The sequence below is a fragment of the Nipponia nippon genome, unplaced genomic scaffold (genome assembly GCF_047370975.1).
Source record: "Nipponia nippon isolate SJK-2023a ecotype South Korea unplaced genomic scaffold, ASM4737097v1 scaffold_7, whole genome shotgun sequence".
Taxonomy (NCBI): Eukaryota; Metazoa; Chordata; class Aves; order Pelecaniformes; family Threskiornithidae; genus Nipponia; species Nipponia nippon.
In genome coordinates, this window is record NW_028262391.1 from 32,578,260 (window position 1) to 32,596,107 (window position 17,848).

The following is a 17,848-nucleotide window of genomic DNA, read 5'->3' on the forward strand; positions in this document are numbered from 1 at the left end:
AGACCCCGCGTCCGTGTCTGATACAGCCCTCCTGACCATCCTCGGGTCCCACACGGCCCATGGCCCTGAGCCCCTGCACGGGCGCAGGGAACGAGACAGACAAACTCTTGGAGGATGTAATTCTGAAAGGAGGCGCAGGCAGGGGAAGCGACTTTCCCTGGGGTGACCCAGCAGAGCCAGGGCGTGCTCCAGCTCCCAGCGCCAAAGGCTGGACCCTGCAACAGCCCCGGCATCCCTGCAGGATCCATCCAGATGACCACGGGGTCTGGATCCTGAAAGACACACAAGGCTCTTGCATAACAAATCATCAAATTCGGGAGTAGTTAAAACGCCTCTTTATTAATATACAAACCTAGCAACATTGAAGCCAACCAATACATTAAATGAAATAAAGCACGATATAAATACAGCATACATAACAACATGGCCTCAGCGGAGAGCAGCAAACTCACCCCAACTTGTGCGCTTGGGAACAACTGTCTGTGTCCTCCGCCACGCGGTCTAGCAATCAGAGCAGCTTTGTCTCTCCTAAACCCCTTTGAATCCGAAACCGGCAGAGGCGAGACCACTGCTCCTCTCCAAGGCAGACCACCCGGTGCAAGGTTTTACAGTTTAACATTTCTACAACCCCAGATCTCAAAGGGATTTTTTAATCCCCCTGCGCTGCAGAGATGATCTGTTGGCGTCTGCTTGCCGAGACCCTGCGAGGGGAGAGGGCGATGGCTGTAGTGGATGGGAAACCACGCTACTGAGGTTGCTCCTTGCTCTGTCCCACCCCACCTACATCCACTGCACAACATTCACGAGCATAAGGCACTAGAAAAATGTTTTTATGGGTTCAAACTTCAGTTGTTCTTAAAATTTTGGCAGTAGCACACTTCAGAAGTCCTCCCAGCCCTTTAAAATCTGGTCTCGGGAGATTGATAAAAGCATGACGGGGCTTTGAACAAGTAAACTGGTGCACCTGATAACCAGGAGCAATGGTGGAGAAGGGACGTACTGGTGCAGTTCACAAGATGGCAGTCTCTGCTCGGGACACCTGCACTGGGTACCTGTCCAAGAAGCGAGGAGCCCTTCTCCCACAGAGCTCGGGTCTCCCGTAAAACCGGCAACGGCGGGAGCCGTCACGCGTGCACAGCTGGGAACAGAGCAGAAAGTGGCAGAAAGCAAGCACGTTGTCTCAGGAGGAGCAGCAGCACCGAGCTGATCTGGGCCAAAAAGGGTTTTCCCCAGCTTTTCCCGAAGATGCAGGAAACTTTACTATCAGTCAGCTGCCTGGCAGGCGGTCTGGAAACAACTGCGCTCCCAGCACAGGCATACTCCTTCCCCCCAAGCGCAGGCTGGGTCGCTTCTCTGGCAGAAGCACCTATCAAGCAGGGATGTGCCCTGCCGCAGGCCTGACCATGAGGTGCAGGAGAACCCGCCAGCAACTTCAGGGACATCAACCTGCCTCCAGTTATACTGGAAGAAAGGTGTAAGCGAAACCTGTCCCACTACGGGAAAAGTAGGGAAAATTATTTGTAGCGTGGAAGAAATCTCAGTGGTGCCACGGTGAAAGGCAAGATCGCGGGATTTTTCTCCGTGCCTACAGAATGGATCATGCCCTAGTTGGGATGGCTGACAACTCCCAAGTATCTGCTCTGCTTGTAGCAGGTGTCGAGCATCCCTGAGGGAAGATCAGCTGTTACCAGCATTGACAACAGTAAATATTAATGTGAACACCTTTCTCCAGTGCCTCTTTCATTATAATTTACCAATCCTCTTCACGGAGATACCTTATTCCAAACAGGCGATACCTCTTAACTAAGTAAATCAGCATAGCGTGCCACACCTGCAAAGCAGCGCTTTGTTTTGTGCTGTAACTCAGAAGCCAGCCTGACATTGGGAATCTAGCAGCACAACTTTGAGACAAATGGGAGATGAGAAGTCTCAGAGCCATCTCAACAAACATTACGGGCAGCAGAAGATCCCCTCCGCTCCCGCTTCTCCTGACTCCTGCCTGCAAACGTCAGCCGGTACAGCCGGGAAGCGTTCAAGCAGAGAATTTTGTTTCTTTTAATGCAACGAGACACTCACAAAGTACTCTGCAGCAGCCCAGGCTTCTTTCTTTAAAGAAAGAATAAAATCCATTATAGCATGAGTGATATACCGAATAAATTCATTTCTGGGGAAAACAAAGGGAAGGTATCAGCACAGACAGCTGTACAGGCACGGGGGCTCCCAGCTCATTTAGTTTAGCTCGATACAAATTCCAGCCTCAGACCAGCAGCATACCGCAACAGCAGTGTCCACCATCCCCAGTGCTTGCTCAAAAATATCTGCCGACCTCTGTGGCTGCTCTGTACACTCGGCACACAGCTCTCCAGGAAGAAAATCAAATGGCAGGCACAATCAGTGCCCAAACACCTCATCTAAAGCTTTAAGGCATTTACAAATATTTAAAGTTTTTCCTCCCTCAAATGCAAAGACTGCTCTTGCCGAGGGCTAGAAGCATGCTACAATCATAACGCTTAAGGAAAGTTTAAAGTGCAAAGAAAATTTTCAAATGTTTTTTAGAGACAGCATGAAGTCACCTGATGACATTAACCCCTCCTTCCCCAAGCCCTGTTCCCTGACTGAATGGTTGGTTTTTAATAAAAACCCAAACAATCAGTTAAGGAAAAGGTAGTTTAAAACAGAAAAGCATCCCCAAATGGGCAGAAATTAACCTGACCAAGTATTATAATAAAATCATTTGGGAAGACAAATCTGAAAGTTGTGAACATTTTGCTGGACGTTATCAGCAGCTAAGCGTTCTGTTTGAAATCAGAATGACTTCTGCCCTTGAAAGCAACTTCCCCCCCCCCCCTCGAAACATGGAATCTACCTTGTTTCTATAGATTTCTTCCCAAAATGTAACCATTTTGGTTGCAGTGTGCTGGAAGGACAAGGTTAGCCCGAGCACGCCGATGTCAGTGCTGTACCTTTGCAGTTAGACACCGCTTGCAAGCAGGTGCCAGAGAGAGACAAGTGTTTGGAGCAACCTGGTGCACACGCTCCCCACCTCTTCCGTGCAGCACGGTTTCCTTCATCAGAACAAGAAATGATAGAGGGAAACCTGTGTTGGAAAGCGAGTGCCACCTCTGCTCTCGCTTCCTCAATAACTCTGTCCCGATTCTGTCCAGAGCCATCGCTATGGCTCAGCACGTGTCCAGCACTGAGGCTGCAGAGGAAGATGCTCCCTGAGCTGGGAATCAGGGCTGATCATTTCTCCAAGGCTGGGCTTAAGTGGTTGAGTAACGGGCAAAGGATCAAACCGCTATCACACCTTTCCTTCCACCTCAGCTCAGCTGCTCTGCCATCCCCTTGCCTGTTTTTATTTCGCCGTGCCTCGCTCTCTGATGGGCAAAGGGAACTAATGCGCTCAGCTGCCTGAGGAAAGAGATTGAGAAGTACTAAGGAGAGAGGGAAAACCCTGGCACAGGGAGAGGGAGAGTTAAACGATACAATATACAGCGGCCACAAACCCGCCTGAGGCTTCGGATGTTGGTATCTGCACCAACTGAAAGCTGAGGAGCTTAAATCAATGGAGAGAGACAGATGTAGAGCCAACCTGGCCCAGATGATGAAGCACATGGTGGAGCCAGGAGAGGAACCTTGCGCACAAGAGGTCCTACAGCAGCACAGGCTGGAGGTGTTGCAGGAAAAGGAACAAAACTGGTGGCACCTTGAACGCAACAGCAGAAAGGAGGAATCCGGGCTTACAACAAGACTTGGAGATGCAGTGCAAGTTTCACATAGCTTCCCCTCCTTGCCACAAAATAAGAAGAAACTGTCCAACAAGGCACATCAAATCTGGACACTGAAGTCAGCACAGAGAAAACAAGAAGAAACTAAGTCTGGCAAAGACAGATGTGAAAATCACTATAACACACCCTCCTGAAACAGAAAACATCATTCTTAAATAGACTGATTTAATTTTATCCTCAGATCATTAAATATGAACAATAAAGTCCCTCTTCTCTAACACCAATTTTACTCAAGCCTTTCAGTACTCACTCAAGGACTAACAAAACACGAGAAGTTAGGAAAGGACGCAACAAGGGTAAGACAACGTAAATACCTCTGGAGAAATCATTTAATGGAAGAGGCTGCCACATGGGTTCCCTACACTACAGACAACACTGGGGCAAGCAAGCTCTTCCAGCGTACAGGAATGCTGTACATGCAGATGAATTCACCACTGCCACGCTAGCAAACCCACTCAGATTTTGTCTTCTGGGGTAAGAAAAAACAAGCCTACACGTGCCAAGTGCACGCCACCCACAGTGGCGTATCCCCCACGGGCCACGCTCTCCTTAACATTTGTCACTGATGGGTAATACGTTTATTCTAAAATGGGTTATGCTCAACCTATAATATTTTATCCAAAAAGAGAAATTATTTTCTCATACTAAATTCCAGTTAGCTTCCCTTCAAGTGTTTCTCTTGCAAAGGTGCCTGCATGAACAAAATCTACAGGACTGTTCCCATTCTGGACAGCAAGACTCAGAGAACTGATAACACCCTTGCAACTGCTACGCATGAGGTGCACGGGGCAGACCTGCTGCTGCTGCTTCGGCACAGAACGAGGCCGTTACCCCTCTCGCTGCAGAGGAGCGGGATGCTGTTTCAGTATTTCCCATCCAACGTTCATAGTCTTACCACGCAGAATGAGAACAAACGGCCTTTCTCAGCAGACAGCATTTTAAGGCATTTTTAAGGATGAGAATCGTGATGTATAATTTTACAGTTCACGTTATTTAACACCTTAGATGCTGACTGTGGCATAGCAGCTTCCAAGATCCAATTTCTAATTTTCTAATTTGAAGTTGTACTGAAGGTGGTAACTCCTGAACTGATTTTGTTCTTTTATTAGGCACTCTACTTTTAGTCATCAGATAAAGTGATTAGAGTCTTACATCACCGTTTAATACCTCTGGAAGAAAACATGACACTAGAAGGACCTTCCTCGGTCTCGGTATCTAGCACTATTTTAAAACATGCTATCCAATTGTCCCCTTGACGGGTACTCAAGCTGGTGAAGGCAAACTATTCTTGAACATTATAAGGTTAAAAATAGGTGCCAGAAATTAAATCGACTAAGCTTGAACAGCAGCCAAAGACTACAGGTTTGGATATGAAACAAGAATCAGAATTCATAGCAGGGAAAGCCAGAGTAGGCGTTAATGAGCTGCAAGACTGACAATTATCAGACCACCTATCTCTAAGTCTCAAACAGCAAACGTAACATTACAGAAAATGTTGCTATGTCTATTGGCATGATGGAAAATTATTTCCACTCTCTATTTTTGGTACTGAAAAGTCAATAGATCTAGACATAAAGTAAACCTGAGCAGACATAATGACAAAAGTAGCTCATAAAACACAATTTTATTGTCAGAACTGCTGTGGGAAGAGACGCCCGTATCAAAAGTTGTCAGAGGAACTAACAGGCACCTATAAATTAGGGAAAAGAAAAAATAATCACAAGGAGGAATATAATCTGGCTGCAACTTAAATGATACTTCAGGAATGAGTGGTTGGTAGAGGACAGCATGCTGCTAACTTTCCAGTTTGGTCTTAACTAGTTCTAACTCTGCAGAGAACAAACTGAATGGTTCGAGCTAAAATTTCTCTTCAGGAGTTGGATTAAGTACTTTAGCTCACCTCAGCTGTATACTTTGTTTTCTCCTGAAGAAGTATTATGCCTCACCGGTGATGACAAATGGCCAACAAACTCTAATCGGAAGGGCTATTCTAAGATACATCCTGAGGATCACGTATAAAACACTTTGTTTGGTCGAATGCCTGTTTCCCTGGCTAAGGAAGGCAGAGCAACATCCCATAAAACCAATGGAGGGACAACAGGATGGAGAAATATTTTTGAGCGACCTGGTGCAGTATTCCCAGGTGGCAGGCTGGTAGAGCAGAGGTCCTCCTTGGTACGCACATCCAGCACGGGAATAGTGGGATTGCAGTAACCCTCTATGTGGGAAAGAGATGCAAGAAGCGACCTGCTATTAGATGCCTTATGAACCTTTCATTTAAACAATTAATCCTGATACATCAGGCAAAATTTTCATTCACAGAGCAATAATAGGGGAATTTGGAATAAATGACTATCTCCGCCTTCAACAGCCATGCAGGGTAATCTCAGCTGAGAGATCCCGAAAAGCTGTCGTACTATGGTCACTACGTTTCAGAGACTGGGGAATTTTTGCATGTCAATTTGAAAGTAAGTTTGAAATCCCTGAAGAGGTCACACACTACAAAGGAATTCACCACTCACAAAGGAGAGCATGCTCAAAGAAGTGACATCTACGTTCAACCTACTACACCACATGCTCAAATCCTTAATTCTCTTACAACCCTTTCCTGACTCTCCTAGGTTTCACAGCTTCTGTATCACCCTGGATGGGGGAGCTTGCTCTGACAACCTGCTTTGAGGTGTAAAGGTTTTGGACTTTCATCTTCGCTGCCTTAGGGCCATCTAACTACTTTTGCATGCTGAGAACATCTGGATCGTGAACTGGCAGACCGAAGACTCAACCGAAGGCATGACCTGAAGCAACTAAAACAGCAGAAAGCAAACTTAAAAAAAGAACCAGGCAAGGTTTTGAGCTCATATTTACACTACTGATGCTTGCCATTTAACTGGAAAAGAAAGTGCCCAAAAAAGGTTCTGTATCATAGAGAAAATGTTCATGATGGCTGACAGGGCAGACATCAGTGCAAGGTTGTGTTTGAGCTCCAGACAGAACGAGGCTGGAGGAGAAAGACCGTGAGGAGTACGCGGGTGGGAGAGGCAGGGAAAACAGAGAAAACGTTTAACAGATCTTTTTCAAGTAAATAACGAGAATCTTTGCTTTTGATTGTGCTCACAATGGGAAGAAGAAAAAGAAGATGTAAATGTGTGCAATCCAATTCAGCATCCCCCCCCCCGCTTCTTTACCGTTTACCATCAGTGTTTGATTCAGCGCATCTTGACACTTGAAGAAGGGGTGAATCCCGGCTGCACTGTCTGAAGCATCTGTATGAGGAGCATGATGGCAGAGCTTTGCTGAAGGAAAGCAATTTGTAATCCCACTGCCACACTCCCTACGCTCCCTCTATTCAATCCCTTCAGCTGAGGTACTGCCAAGACAGAGAAGTAAAAAGTGCAACAGATTTGAGGAGAAAAACAGAAGACAACTTCTTGAGTCCGGCAGGAGCTGCCGAGATGCTTCCTTACCACCAGAAGAAAACCCAGTGTTTCTTGCAATACTGCCAGCACCACAGGTGAGACAAATGCTGAGTCTTTTCCTCTAATTTCAAAATAACCAGGGGCAGCTAAAAACACAAGATGTTGTCCCCTCCTGCTGCTCAAGTTCCCCAAACCAACCCAAGTTTTACATGAAACTTGTGTTCACTGCATGAACCTTGCCAGACAAGCCTGAGTCACATAATCAAACAGAAGTGAAAGAAAATCTCCAGATTGTATACTGTGCAGCTGAAACAGCATTTCAACACTGCTATTAACATTAAACACTAACATCTGTCCTTGTTAGAAATCAGTATTTTTGCTAATAAAAAAAACAAATCCCATTCCTTTATAGAAGTGAAACACACATGTTGATCTGCAATTATATATACAGAAGGCCATTTAGTTTTAGTGACCCCACGCAAAAAATCCAGTCCCAGCAACAACCAACTTACCAGCACTACTGTCATCTCAATGATCTGATGATTAAATCTACTTGACTCCCTGTTAGGGAAAAATAATGGTGGACAAAGGAGGGCAGTGACAGGCTGGACTATACCAAAACCTGTCTCTTGGCTGCTGCTCACACAACGCTATGTCTCGTGCCAGTGAGGTAGCTGATCGTTCTATTGCTGTGTGCATCGACGCACCGGCCCCTCTACAACGTGATACGCGGAAAGCAGGGTGAAGTCACAGCGTTCATCTGAACTACAGGCAGCAAATACCTGCTGTCCCACGCCTTATGCTGGAGGAGAGGGGAAGGGCATAGTCCTCAGGGGTTCACCCGAACCCTTCCCATCACCATAAGGCTAGGGCCTCTGGTGGGGTTCGCTCCTATATGCAGGCTTCCCACGGACGTCGGGATGCATGATCAGGACTGTGCTTCATCCACTGGGGCACAGGGGAGCCTGGCGAGCAAAGGGTTGAAGGAGGGAGACAGACAGGATGAGAAAGCTTGAGAATTAAAGTTTTAAAATATACAAAATGTAACACACTGGAAAAAGTTTAAAAGTTGCAAGACAAGAAAGGAAAAGAAAGAAATATATGGGGTGGGGAGAAAGGACTGGTAGATGGTGGAAGAAGACTCCAGCTTGGGAAAAGGAGCAGGTCAGGTCTAGTCAGCACTACTCCCTTTGGTAGCCACTCAGTTCCACCTCATCCTTACGGCGACGGTGCGTGAAGAGGGAGCTGAAGGGGTAGAGCTTGGCTTTGGCCTGGAAGCGCTGCCCAGCAATGTCGATCTCATACTCGCCCTGGTTGATGAAGTCAGTTGTTACCACCAGCTCTTCTCCCGTCTTCTCATCAAAGTGCTGCACGAAGCCGAGGCAGACGTGGCGCTCCAGAGTGTAGCTGTAGGCACTGCTGGTGGTCTTGCCCACGTAGCGGCCATTGCGGAAAATGGGCTCCCCCCACCAGGGCCAGAGGTCCATATCTGTGTCATGGTCCTCAAGAATGAACATGATAAAGCGCTTGTACACACCGTTCTGCTTCTGTTCCAACAGTGCCTCCTGGCCAACAAACTGCATTCCCTGCGGAGAAAAGGAAGCATCAGATGGTGAAAGGAACATGAACTGTAGCAGCTGCAGTGAGTTTCAGCAGACACGCTTACTGACACAAGGTGAATTTGCGCTTGGAACTCATGCCCTATCAAGACAGGCTGCTTCTATAGGCAAGAAGCCCAGCTCAGACAGAAGCTTTCCTGTCACGTTTGTTGTTCCAGATGTTAAAAGACACAAAAATATTTGTGAGGTGGGCCTTTAAAAAATTCATTCTAATTTTAACTGTAGTGAAAACATGCCACCATTCTAGTTTTTGCCATTTTTCTGGTTCCAGAAGTCTACCATGTTTTATAAACCAGAGGGAAACAGTAACAACATATGAAATTTTTGTCCCTAATCACTACATTCCCTTCTCTGAATTATTTGATACAAGCATTTCTTTTGGCTTGTGCAAAGATGTGAGAAAGAAGGCAACAAGCAAGTGACAGAGATGGCACCTGCCACCACAACAAGCAGGATACAACTCTATGCTGTTCTATGTTTCAATAAAAATGAAGAACTCCCCTGTTTTAGTGAAAATAGAGAACACCTCTTCTTGGCACCTATCCTCATATTTAACTTCATTAAATGCCACTTGGGGCACAGTCTGGCTTTTTGCTTCATCAGACTGGGAAGACAGCTGGGAGAAACATGAACTCTGAGCACCTGTAAGGTACACAGCACCCTCACTATATTGAGCACTGCACACATGAGCAACGCAGGATACTACACAGATCACTAGGAATGCTGCCCAGGAAGGAGGAAGACAGAATATTTTAGATATTTTTAGCACCTTTATGAAGTACAAGAATATAGGTTATCGTTACGCACTGCACACAGCTCCATCAAAAAACCGATATATCTACCCACTTGGATGGCAGTCTTTTCCGTTCAGTACTGCTCTCCCACCCACCCCTGTGGCAATAGCAGATCCCGCTGCAGGAGGTGATTTCAGTTTTCCACTGCACCTTTTCCAGCTTGACCTGGAACTCGCGTCCACACTCCATAGGAGTGGTAAAGGCATCCAGATCCTGGCCCCAGAATGCAAAGAACTTCTCAATGCGCAGGCTGCGGAGCGCGTAATAACCGGCGTTCCGAATCCCGTACTTCTGTCCCATGTTCATCACCTCATTGTACACGTGAAGGGCATACTGCAAAGGAAGTGTGAAACACAGAGCTGCAGAAAAACACCAGGAGAGAGCAACAGCATCTGACACACCACCATGGATGTTACTGTGCCCTGCCTCCAGAGCACGACGTCTTCCCAACTGGAATGCTATACAAAGCAGCAAAACTCCCCCTGGTGCCTGCAGGCAGCTTTCCCATGGTACCGACCAGACATTTCATTACCCTGAGTCAACTTGGAAAGTGTTTCCAATTATGCATGCAACCAGCTCTTTTAATTAGCTAAGGCTACAGTGTACTCTTACCTCTATGGGGATATAAAGCATGAATCCAGGTTCTCCTGTGTGAGTGATACTCATGACACGGATGCCATTAGCATAGCCCACGCTCATCTCCTGCAGAATCAGAGGGGGTGAAATCATCCAAACTGGAACACAGCACAGAGATCCAGAAGGAGCACAATGCATAACGCAAACCACACTGCCCAGCCTTCTCCCCTTCCTCACTGCAGTTCACCACCGGCACATACTTGTGAAGAATTTAAATTTAAAAATTCAAATAGTATATCCACATTATCCAGACTTCTTAATCATTTCATGACACTTGGCAATAAGCCTTGGAACTAGGTGAGGAAAGGCTTGTATTCTAGATACAAGACAGAAGCTGAACGGCAGCTATCTGCTCAGCCTTTTAACGTGACAGGAGACAATGACTCCCGAGTTACCGATCCCAGCTGCCCCTCTGACTGACAGCTTCATAATTGATTATATGAAATATGCCAAGATATCAAACAGCACCAAGCCTACAGTGAGTGGAATATTGAAAACAAATCCGTATTCACCTATATATTTAGCAAGCAGAACCCAAAGAGAAATAGTTAAAGTGAGCCTAGTGAGTACATTACCAACCTAGCTCAGTAATGGTAGTAAATCTGTATGTAAATCTAAATTCCCCTCTAACTACCCAAAACATAATTCTTCCCCTCCTTCCACACATGCTTTGAAAAACCTATCAGGGTGAGGACGAAGGAAGCACAGTCACTCACCTTGCAAAAGAGAGAGGGAAAGTGTTCTGGAGTTATCGGGGCATAAGACAACTCTGACAAGACATCCACAGCACGGGGGCCGATCAAATTGAGAGCTAAAGAGGGGAAGATAACAGTATTAGGATGAGACTGGAGAGGTCTTGCCCAGTGTCTAACTAATGTATACGCATGCCCCAATTTCTAAAGTCTAGTGTTTATTGAACTAATAGGTACATTTACACTTAAGAACGGAGGAAGAATCATTAAACTCCCTCTCCCGACAGTCCACAGGAAAGGAAAGCTTCTGCCAGCTCACGGCTTGCTAGAAGAAAGTCTCTGAATTGCCGTTTTCATGCAACTGTTTGGAAAGGAGACCCAGCCACCACTTAAACAATTAACTGGCATGCAGCACAAGACACCGTTTGTGATTTCAGGCTGTATAAGGAAATCTGCTTTCAGTGATTTCTTACCGGTGTACTTCCAGGTCACGTCTTCCATGGTCAGGTTGCTGTCATCGGGCAGGCGGTTCTTCAGCCAGGCCCAGCAATGGACTTGTTGGTCAGTAGGGGAAATCATGAAGAAGCTGGAACAGAAAAATTGAAACCAAGAAACAATGAATGGACAGCCACAAGACGATTCAGTTCATTCTTTGTCCATGAACTACTGCAGCCATTCAGCAGCTTCCAAGCTAACAGGAGACCAAAACAAGCTGGTTTGCGAAAACCACAGCTAAAGTCTCTGGATCAACGCCATCACATCTGTCATGACAAGAAATCCCAGCCTTCCAGCGTTAGCAGTAGTCTGGTGACAAGAAGTGACTAGAAGGGGAACACAGGCAGTTCCACAGAAAGTTCACAGGGTATCTCAAAAGTCACAATCATTTTGCAGAGGGTATTCGCGGCTCTTCACCACCAGTGATTCTGTCTACTCTGACAATCAGAAGAGTGTTTGGTTCACACAGCAATTTCTTGTTTCAGCAAAAGTCTTTTCACACACAATGGTGGTTATTATTAACAGTTTCCAAAAACAGAACTCCACTTGATACGTGAAAATGAGCTACTTGTTGTGTAAGTCTCTTTCATACAAACTGTGAGTTAAAGTACATTATTGACAGAGATAACATCTGCAAAAATGACTAGGCAAGGAGGAAAGCTACTGGTTTCACACAGAGAAGGACAATACTTCTAAGCAATACATGAATGCAGACAGAATAGGAAGAGAAAGAAAAGCTGTTTCTAATTGAAAGAGCAGCAAAGAATGCTTTCACACCAATACAGTGAAAGCACGCATAGAAAACGGTCCAGGGAAATAAAACCAACATTCAGCTGGGACATGCCCATGAAGAAGTTTTTAAAAATGAGAAGACTTTTTTATTAAATGCCAAAGAGAGTCCAAACTGTTGAGTCTAAGGATGAGAACCTGTGATCATGTCAGTTTGCGCCAGAAAGCACAAAAAAGAACCATGAGAGACTGCGGAGCTGAGAATTACAGTACCCATACTGCAAAGAAAGCTGAAATAATCAAAAAGTAGTATTTTCAGCATGTAATTCCAATGAGGAGATTGGCCAGGAGCCAATGAGGAACCGTTTGGCTTGCACTTTGAATGATTACCTAAATTAATAAACTCTAATAAAGTGCTGAAAACAATTTGTCTTTCAATTGAGAAATTAAACATCTGAAGGCCTAATGTTTTGTAGAAATCTGTGTTCATCTGTAGTCCCAGAAAAAGCATATTTTCCCCAATATTGGTAAATTCAGGAGCTCCCTCTCATTTGGGTTACTGAATTAGGAACATAAGTGGAGAACCAAGACTTGACTTTTTTCTTTACAGAGGGGTGGAAAAAGTTTATCATCTCCATTAAGAGGTTCTTAAAGGCGCTAAGACCCAAAGGGGGATGGATAAAGATGCTGTCTGCATACCCACCTGCGTTTGCTCAATCGTGCTATGCTGCAGTCATTCTCATAACCTCCTTTCTCATTAAGCATGCCTGTATGCACAACATGCCCAACTGGCACATCCAGGTCATTTGAGAAGAGGTACTGCAGACTCTCCAGGGCCTGGTCTCCTGTGGACTACACGAATTGAAAGGGAGAGAAAAGTCAGACAAGCTGCCTGAGCAGTACAAATCCGCTGGGGCAGTTTAAGATCGCATCAACATCCTGGCCCAAATTCTTTCAATTCGTAATGATAGTGACACTGATGTCTCGAGCGTAATAGGATACAATGGTGACATAGTGCCAGAGGTCAAATTCTATTTATAGACTAGGCTGGTATTTCTATAAACTGGACCTTCAACAGACAAAAAGCAATCTATGCTAAATATTGTGGTACGACCTGAATTTGGTCATGCAGCTTGACTTCCTCTATCTATCCTCAATAGGACACACTGAATTTTGCAAAAGCAGTCAATAATAAACTAAAGGCCACGTTTACCAGGCTGATGCTTTGTCACTTCCTAGGTACTTACGCTTATTTCAAACTTGGTAAAAGATGACATGTCAATGACACAAACCGCTTCCTTACAGCACTTGACTTCGGAACCCACAATATCAAACCAGTCTGGTTTGTAAAAGGTTTTGCTCTGATCCAAATCCAGCAGATCTAATGCAAAGAAGAATCAAAGGGACAATTCGTAAACTGGATGAACTAAGATCTTACATAGACCAATAGGGATGCACTAGGCAGAGGAAAATATGATCTCACCTTTCCCAGGTGGGACAAAATACTTGACTCTCTCAAATCCGTGCTTCTCCATCCATCTAGCTCCCTGTGCATCCAGACGGTCATACAGTGGTGAAGTACGCAGCTGCCTGCCAGTCTGGAAGTCCCAACGGGGAACCTTCAGATCACACAGGAGGGCTGCAATGGTCACAAAGATCCATTATTAGGCAAAGTGATTATTTTTATCTAATATTTTCTTCCAGATTATCAATAAACATACTTACTAATATCTGAACCATTAATGAAATTCCCTCAAAACAGTTCTGACCTTCCCTTTCCGTTTTTGGAAATTGGCAAATCTGTTTGGATCCATTGGTATCTACTCAAAATCAGAGTAACAATATTTGCACAGAATGCCTATATTTATAGATACTTATGGTCTCATGACGATACTGTCAAGATAACAAGAACTCTCTATTTTTCATGAAGTCATGTTGACTAGCATTAGTTACAGCTGATTCTTCCCTGACAGTGCACTACATCAGACACTTATCGTTTTGACAATACTAATGCTGGGGTAGGCAGCCCACAGCTACCAAGGATCATCTAGTTCACCTTCTTAAATATTGGCAGCTCAGCCTTTTCTAATTATTGAAGCTTTTCCAAATGGCTCCTATACCTTTTCAGCCAATACAGTATATTCTCATTTAGAGAACAAGTCACCCTAATAAATGTTTAGCATCCTCCCTGGTTACCAGTCGGAAGTAATAACTCAAGGATGCTTAAATACTTCTTTATAAATGTTAAGCTTCTATGTAGGTCATAAACTGCTTAAAATTAAAGATAAGCTGAATACTTCTTACTAAATACTTCTACTGGTTTTGCCTCATAGCTAATGATTTAATGATTTTATTGCCATTATCAGGTACTGGTAGTCCTGCAAGAGTGGGTAGAGGGAAGAATAGATTAGAATGGGAACATAACACCACAGAAATTGAATACAGTACTTATCTTGTAAAAACCATTCTGTAGCTATCAGAATCAAGATTTGTACTAGAAAGAGTATAAAGTGATTTTTCTGGGAGGAAGGTCAAAACATAAGGTTTTTATTTCCTGGATATAGCAGGGCTAAGAGGTTTACCCAACTTCTCTGCTTTCACCCAAACACGTTTTTAGTTTAGACTTGGTATTCAAATAATCGTTCCTGTTTTGCAACTTGTGGAACACTTCATGCTTCTGTTTGAAACTTGTAAAGAAGTTGTCCACATTGTCTTAGGACAGATAATCAGACAATAGGAGGAAATTAAGTATGGCTTTACACAGGAACAATGACATCTCAAATCTGTTCTGCAAGGTATTTATCGCAAACTTTGACAGGAGAAAGCAGAATGTGTCTATGAAGACTTCCTGAATGATGCGAGATAACTGGATCACATAATCCTAAGTTGGAAGTGACGGTATTTCTACACTGTAATGATGTGCAAAGAATATCAATGTTTGAGACAGCGTAATATTCCCAGTTAAGACCTTGGTATTGTTTTATTAGGCTGGAATCCTACAAAGATATGCACTAATTTCCCCATACCAGAGGCAAAGCACAGAAATAGGAGAGAGCACGGCACCAACAGCATTCCTTTAAGAAAAGTCAGTAAGAACACTGCTAACACAAAAAAACCCCACCCTCTTTCTTTTCTTCTGGGAAGAGGCTGTATTGCCACAAAGGAGGCCAGGAAGAAGGAAAATGGTTCTCAGAGGGATGACAGAGGAGAGAGAGTGCAGCAAAGAGCAAAGAGGAAAATCTTGGACATCCTGACCAGCACTGAATGCAGAGACCTCACTTACGCATTACTTCCATCACACGGTGACGGAGGAAAGTGCGACTGCTCTGAAGGGCACCAAAACGCTTCAAATCCAGAGGCCAGACGTTTTCTGATGGATACCCGTTTACCATCCACTCTGCCAGGTACCTGATGGAAAAAGTAAAGAAAGACTGAGATATCGGCCAATGTCTTAAGGGAAAGAGTCTAGCTTTGAAGTCAGAAGCAAGGCAATTTGGACATGAGAATTTCTTGCAGTAGGGACAGAGAAGAGAGCTAACATGGTATTCTAAATACTAGCAGAATCTGGAAGGTTTCCCTTTATAAAACCCATCCACCAGATTTCCAAATTACTGATTTCCCACTAGGATGAAACACACAGGGTAGCAGGAAGTTAAGGACAGGTGGTAAATGAAGCCAGAGCCTGGAGAGGTAGCCTGGCTGACACTGTGTCAAGTCCTTGGGCTACGCTACAAAAGGAGGTGCCGAGTACATTTAGGTTGGAGTTAGGAGGCTGATTGCTTTGTCATTTTTCAGTACCTGGTGTAGGCTCAGCCACAAACCATCAGTGACAGCATTCATTTCAGCACGAGGTGCCAGTCAAGTTATGTTTAGCTACACTTCTAGCAGTGAAGGAGGAAGGCATGCTCCAGAGCTAAAGGACAAAGGCAGCTCAGACCAAAGCAGAGCAGAAGGATCTGTTCACAGTCAGTAAACAGAAAAACAAAGGGGTTTGAGACTGATCATTCAAAGTTACATTGGCAAGCTAAGCTGCTTATCTTGAGGCTGTAGCAACAAATGGACAAATAGTGCTTTTACCTTCAGAAACTATTTTGATTCTTAGAGAACCTCACTGCAAAGATTCTCTGTATTTTATATGACAAAGAAAAAAAATCATGAGTTGCTTCGCTGGTGAGTTAAATTATTAGACAATGGACAGAAACTAGTGGAGTGGAGACAAACGCAGATACTAACACCTGCCACGAAAAATGAGCAGCTTGTTAAGAAGGCTGTATGGCAGAAGGAATGCTGGGCTGCCAAAACCAAATGGCAATCAGAGGGAGTGATGATCATTATGCAAGCAACCTTGCTGCTGGGATCACACTTATATGCCTGTCAAAGTATTTGCATTAACACAGGAACTGGATTTTACTGGGAAACAAATTACATCCCTAGCTCACTAGCAGAGGACAGTTTTTACCAGTACTGGCAGCGCTGGCATCACATATGTGGTGCTTCATCTGCATCAGATTCATTCTGCGTTCAGAGAAATTAACTGTTGTGTCAACTCGAATGACCTAAGGGCTTCAGTCAAATAATAAATTAAAGGGGATCATGGAGTACAGAAGATGAGGGAATATATGCTTTGCTAAGCTTTTATCTCTTCCTGGTAGATAAAAAAATCGGACCAGTTAGCTCTAAGGAAGCTTACTTGATCCCCAGCAGGGATCACTGAGATGTGATGCCTGAGGAGAGGTGTGCCAGACAGGAGGAGAGTCCAACACAGGTTTGGAATACACACAGGAGAACATAATCAGAACATGGCAACTGCTCCTCGCCTTCGCTCAAGTTGGAAACAAAAGAGGAGTCTTTGTCAGAGAGGAGGTGACAAATACTGACCAGAACATTCTACACAGAAGGATCACCTGAGCAGTCTCTTTTCTTGGTTAAAACCTTACTTACACATAACAGTGATAAACCACTTACTTGCCTGCTCCCCCACCATATGAGATACCAGCTGAGTTCATGCCAGCCAGAACGAAGTAGCCCCGCACGGTGGGTGACTCTCCCATGATGCAGCGCATATCTGGTGTGAAGGACTCTGGGCAATTCACTAACTGCATGATCTGCAGAGCCTCCAAATCTGGCATCCTGCGCAGAAGGGCACTCAGAAGCGGCTCTAGGACCCGAGACAAACAGAAAAAGACAAAAAGTCACAGCCTTCAGTCTCGACACATTTCAGCTACTTCACCTTCAAACTGGACAGCACGACAGAGGCATGCTGTTATCTGAACACATGGAAACTGCTTCCGTGTTTCAATACAGTCGCAGGATAAACCGTTTACCTGCTGGAATCAAACTACTCGAAATGGATCACATAGCATACCATAAAAGCAGCCATACTGATCCAGATCAAGAGCCCACTATTGTTCTCAACAGAGCAAGAGCGCGTTCAGCTTTGTTACGGAAAACAATAGGAACAGACATCAAATAGATACCTAGTGAGGAATAAGAACAAGCAAATTTATATAACACTTGTCCCACACACTATGCCAGCCTCCACTTACCATCAGCTCAGAGGATTTCCTAAAAACCTGATATGTTTTCCCTATTTAGTAGCTCCTAAATCAACCTCTCTTCCAAGTACTTGACCAGTCGTCCCCAAACTCATGAAAACATCCTACAAGCGCTGACAAGGAG

The 17,848-nt window shown here is 44.6% G+C and overlaps 1 protein-coding gene across 4 annotated transcripts in view; it reads right to left on the minus strand.

The window, feature by feature from the left end:
- Window positions 1–320: 320 nt before the first annotated feature.
- PDPR (pyruvate dehydrogenase phosphatase regulatory subunit) overlaps window positions 321–17,848 on the minus strand; it is a 28,460-nt gene continuing 10,932 nt past the window's right edge. For all 4 annotated transcript variants that reach the window (XM_087739030.1, XM_087739029.1, XM_087739033.1 and 1 more), the window contains exons 9-18: window positions 17,135–17,327; window positions 15,453–15,577; window positions 13,653–13,808; window positions 13,417–13,550; window positions 12,873–13,021; window positions 11,419–11,531; window positions 10,970–11,064; window positions 10,230–10,319; window positions 9,768–9,950; window positions 321–8,790 (exon numbers count right to left, since the gene is read on the minus strand). In XM_087739030.1, coding sequence (XP_087595156.1) covers window positions 8,386–8,790; window positions 9,768–9,950; window positions 10,230–10,319; window positions 10,970–11,064; window positions 11,419–11,531; window positions 12,873–13,021; window positions 13,417–13,550; window positions 13,653–13,808; window positions 15,453–15,577; window positions 17,135–17,327 — 1,643 coding nt within the window. In that variant the 3' untranslated portion in view covers window positions 321–8,385. The remainder of the gene's footprint in view (window positions 8,791–9,767; window positions 9,951–10,229; window positions 10,320–10,969; window positions 11,065–11,418; window positions 11,532–12,872; window positions 13,022–13,416; window positions 13,551–13,652; window positions 13,809–15,452; window positions 15,578–17,134; window positions 17,328–17,848) is intronic.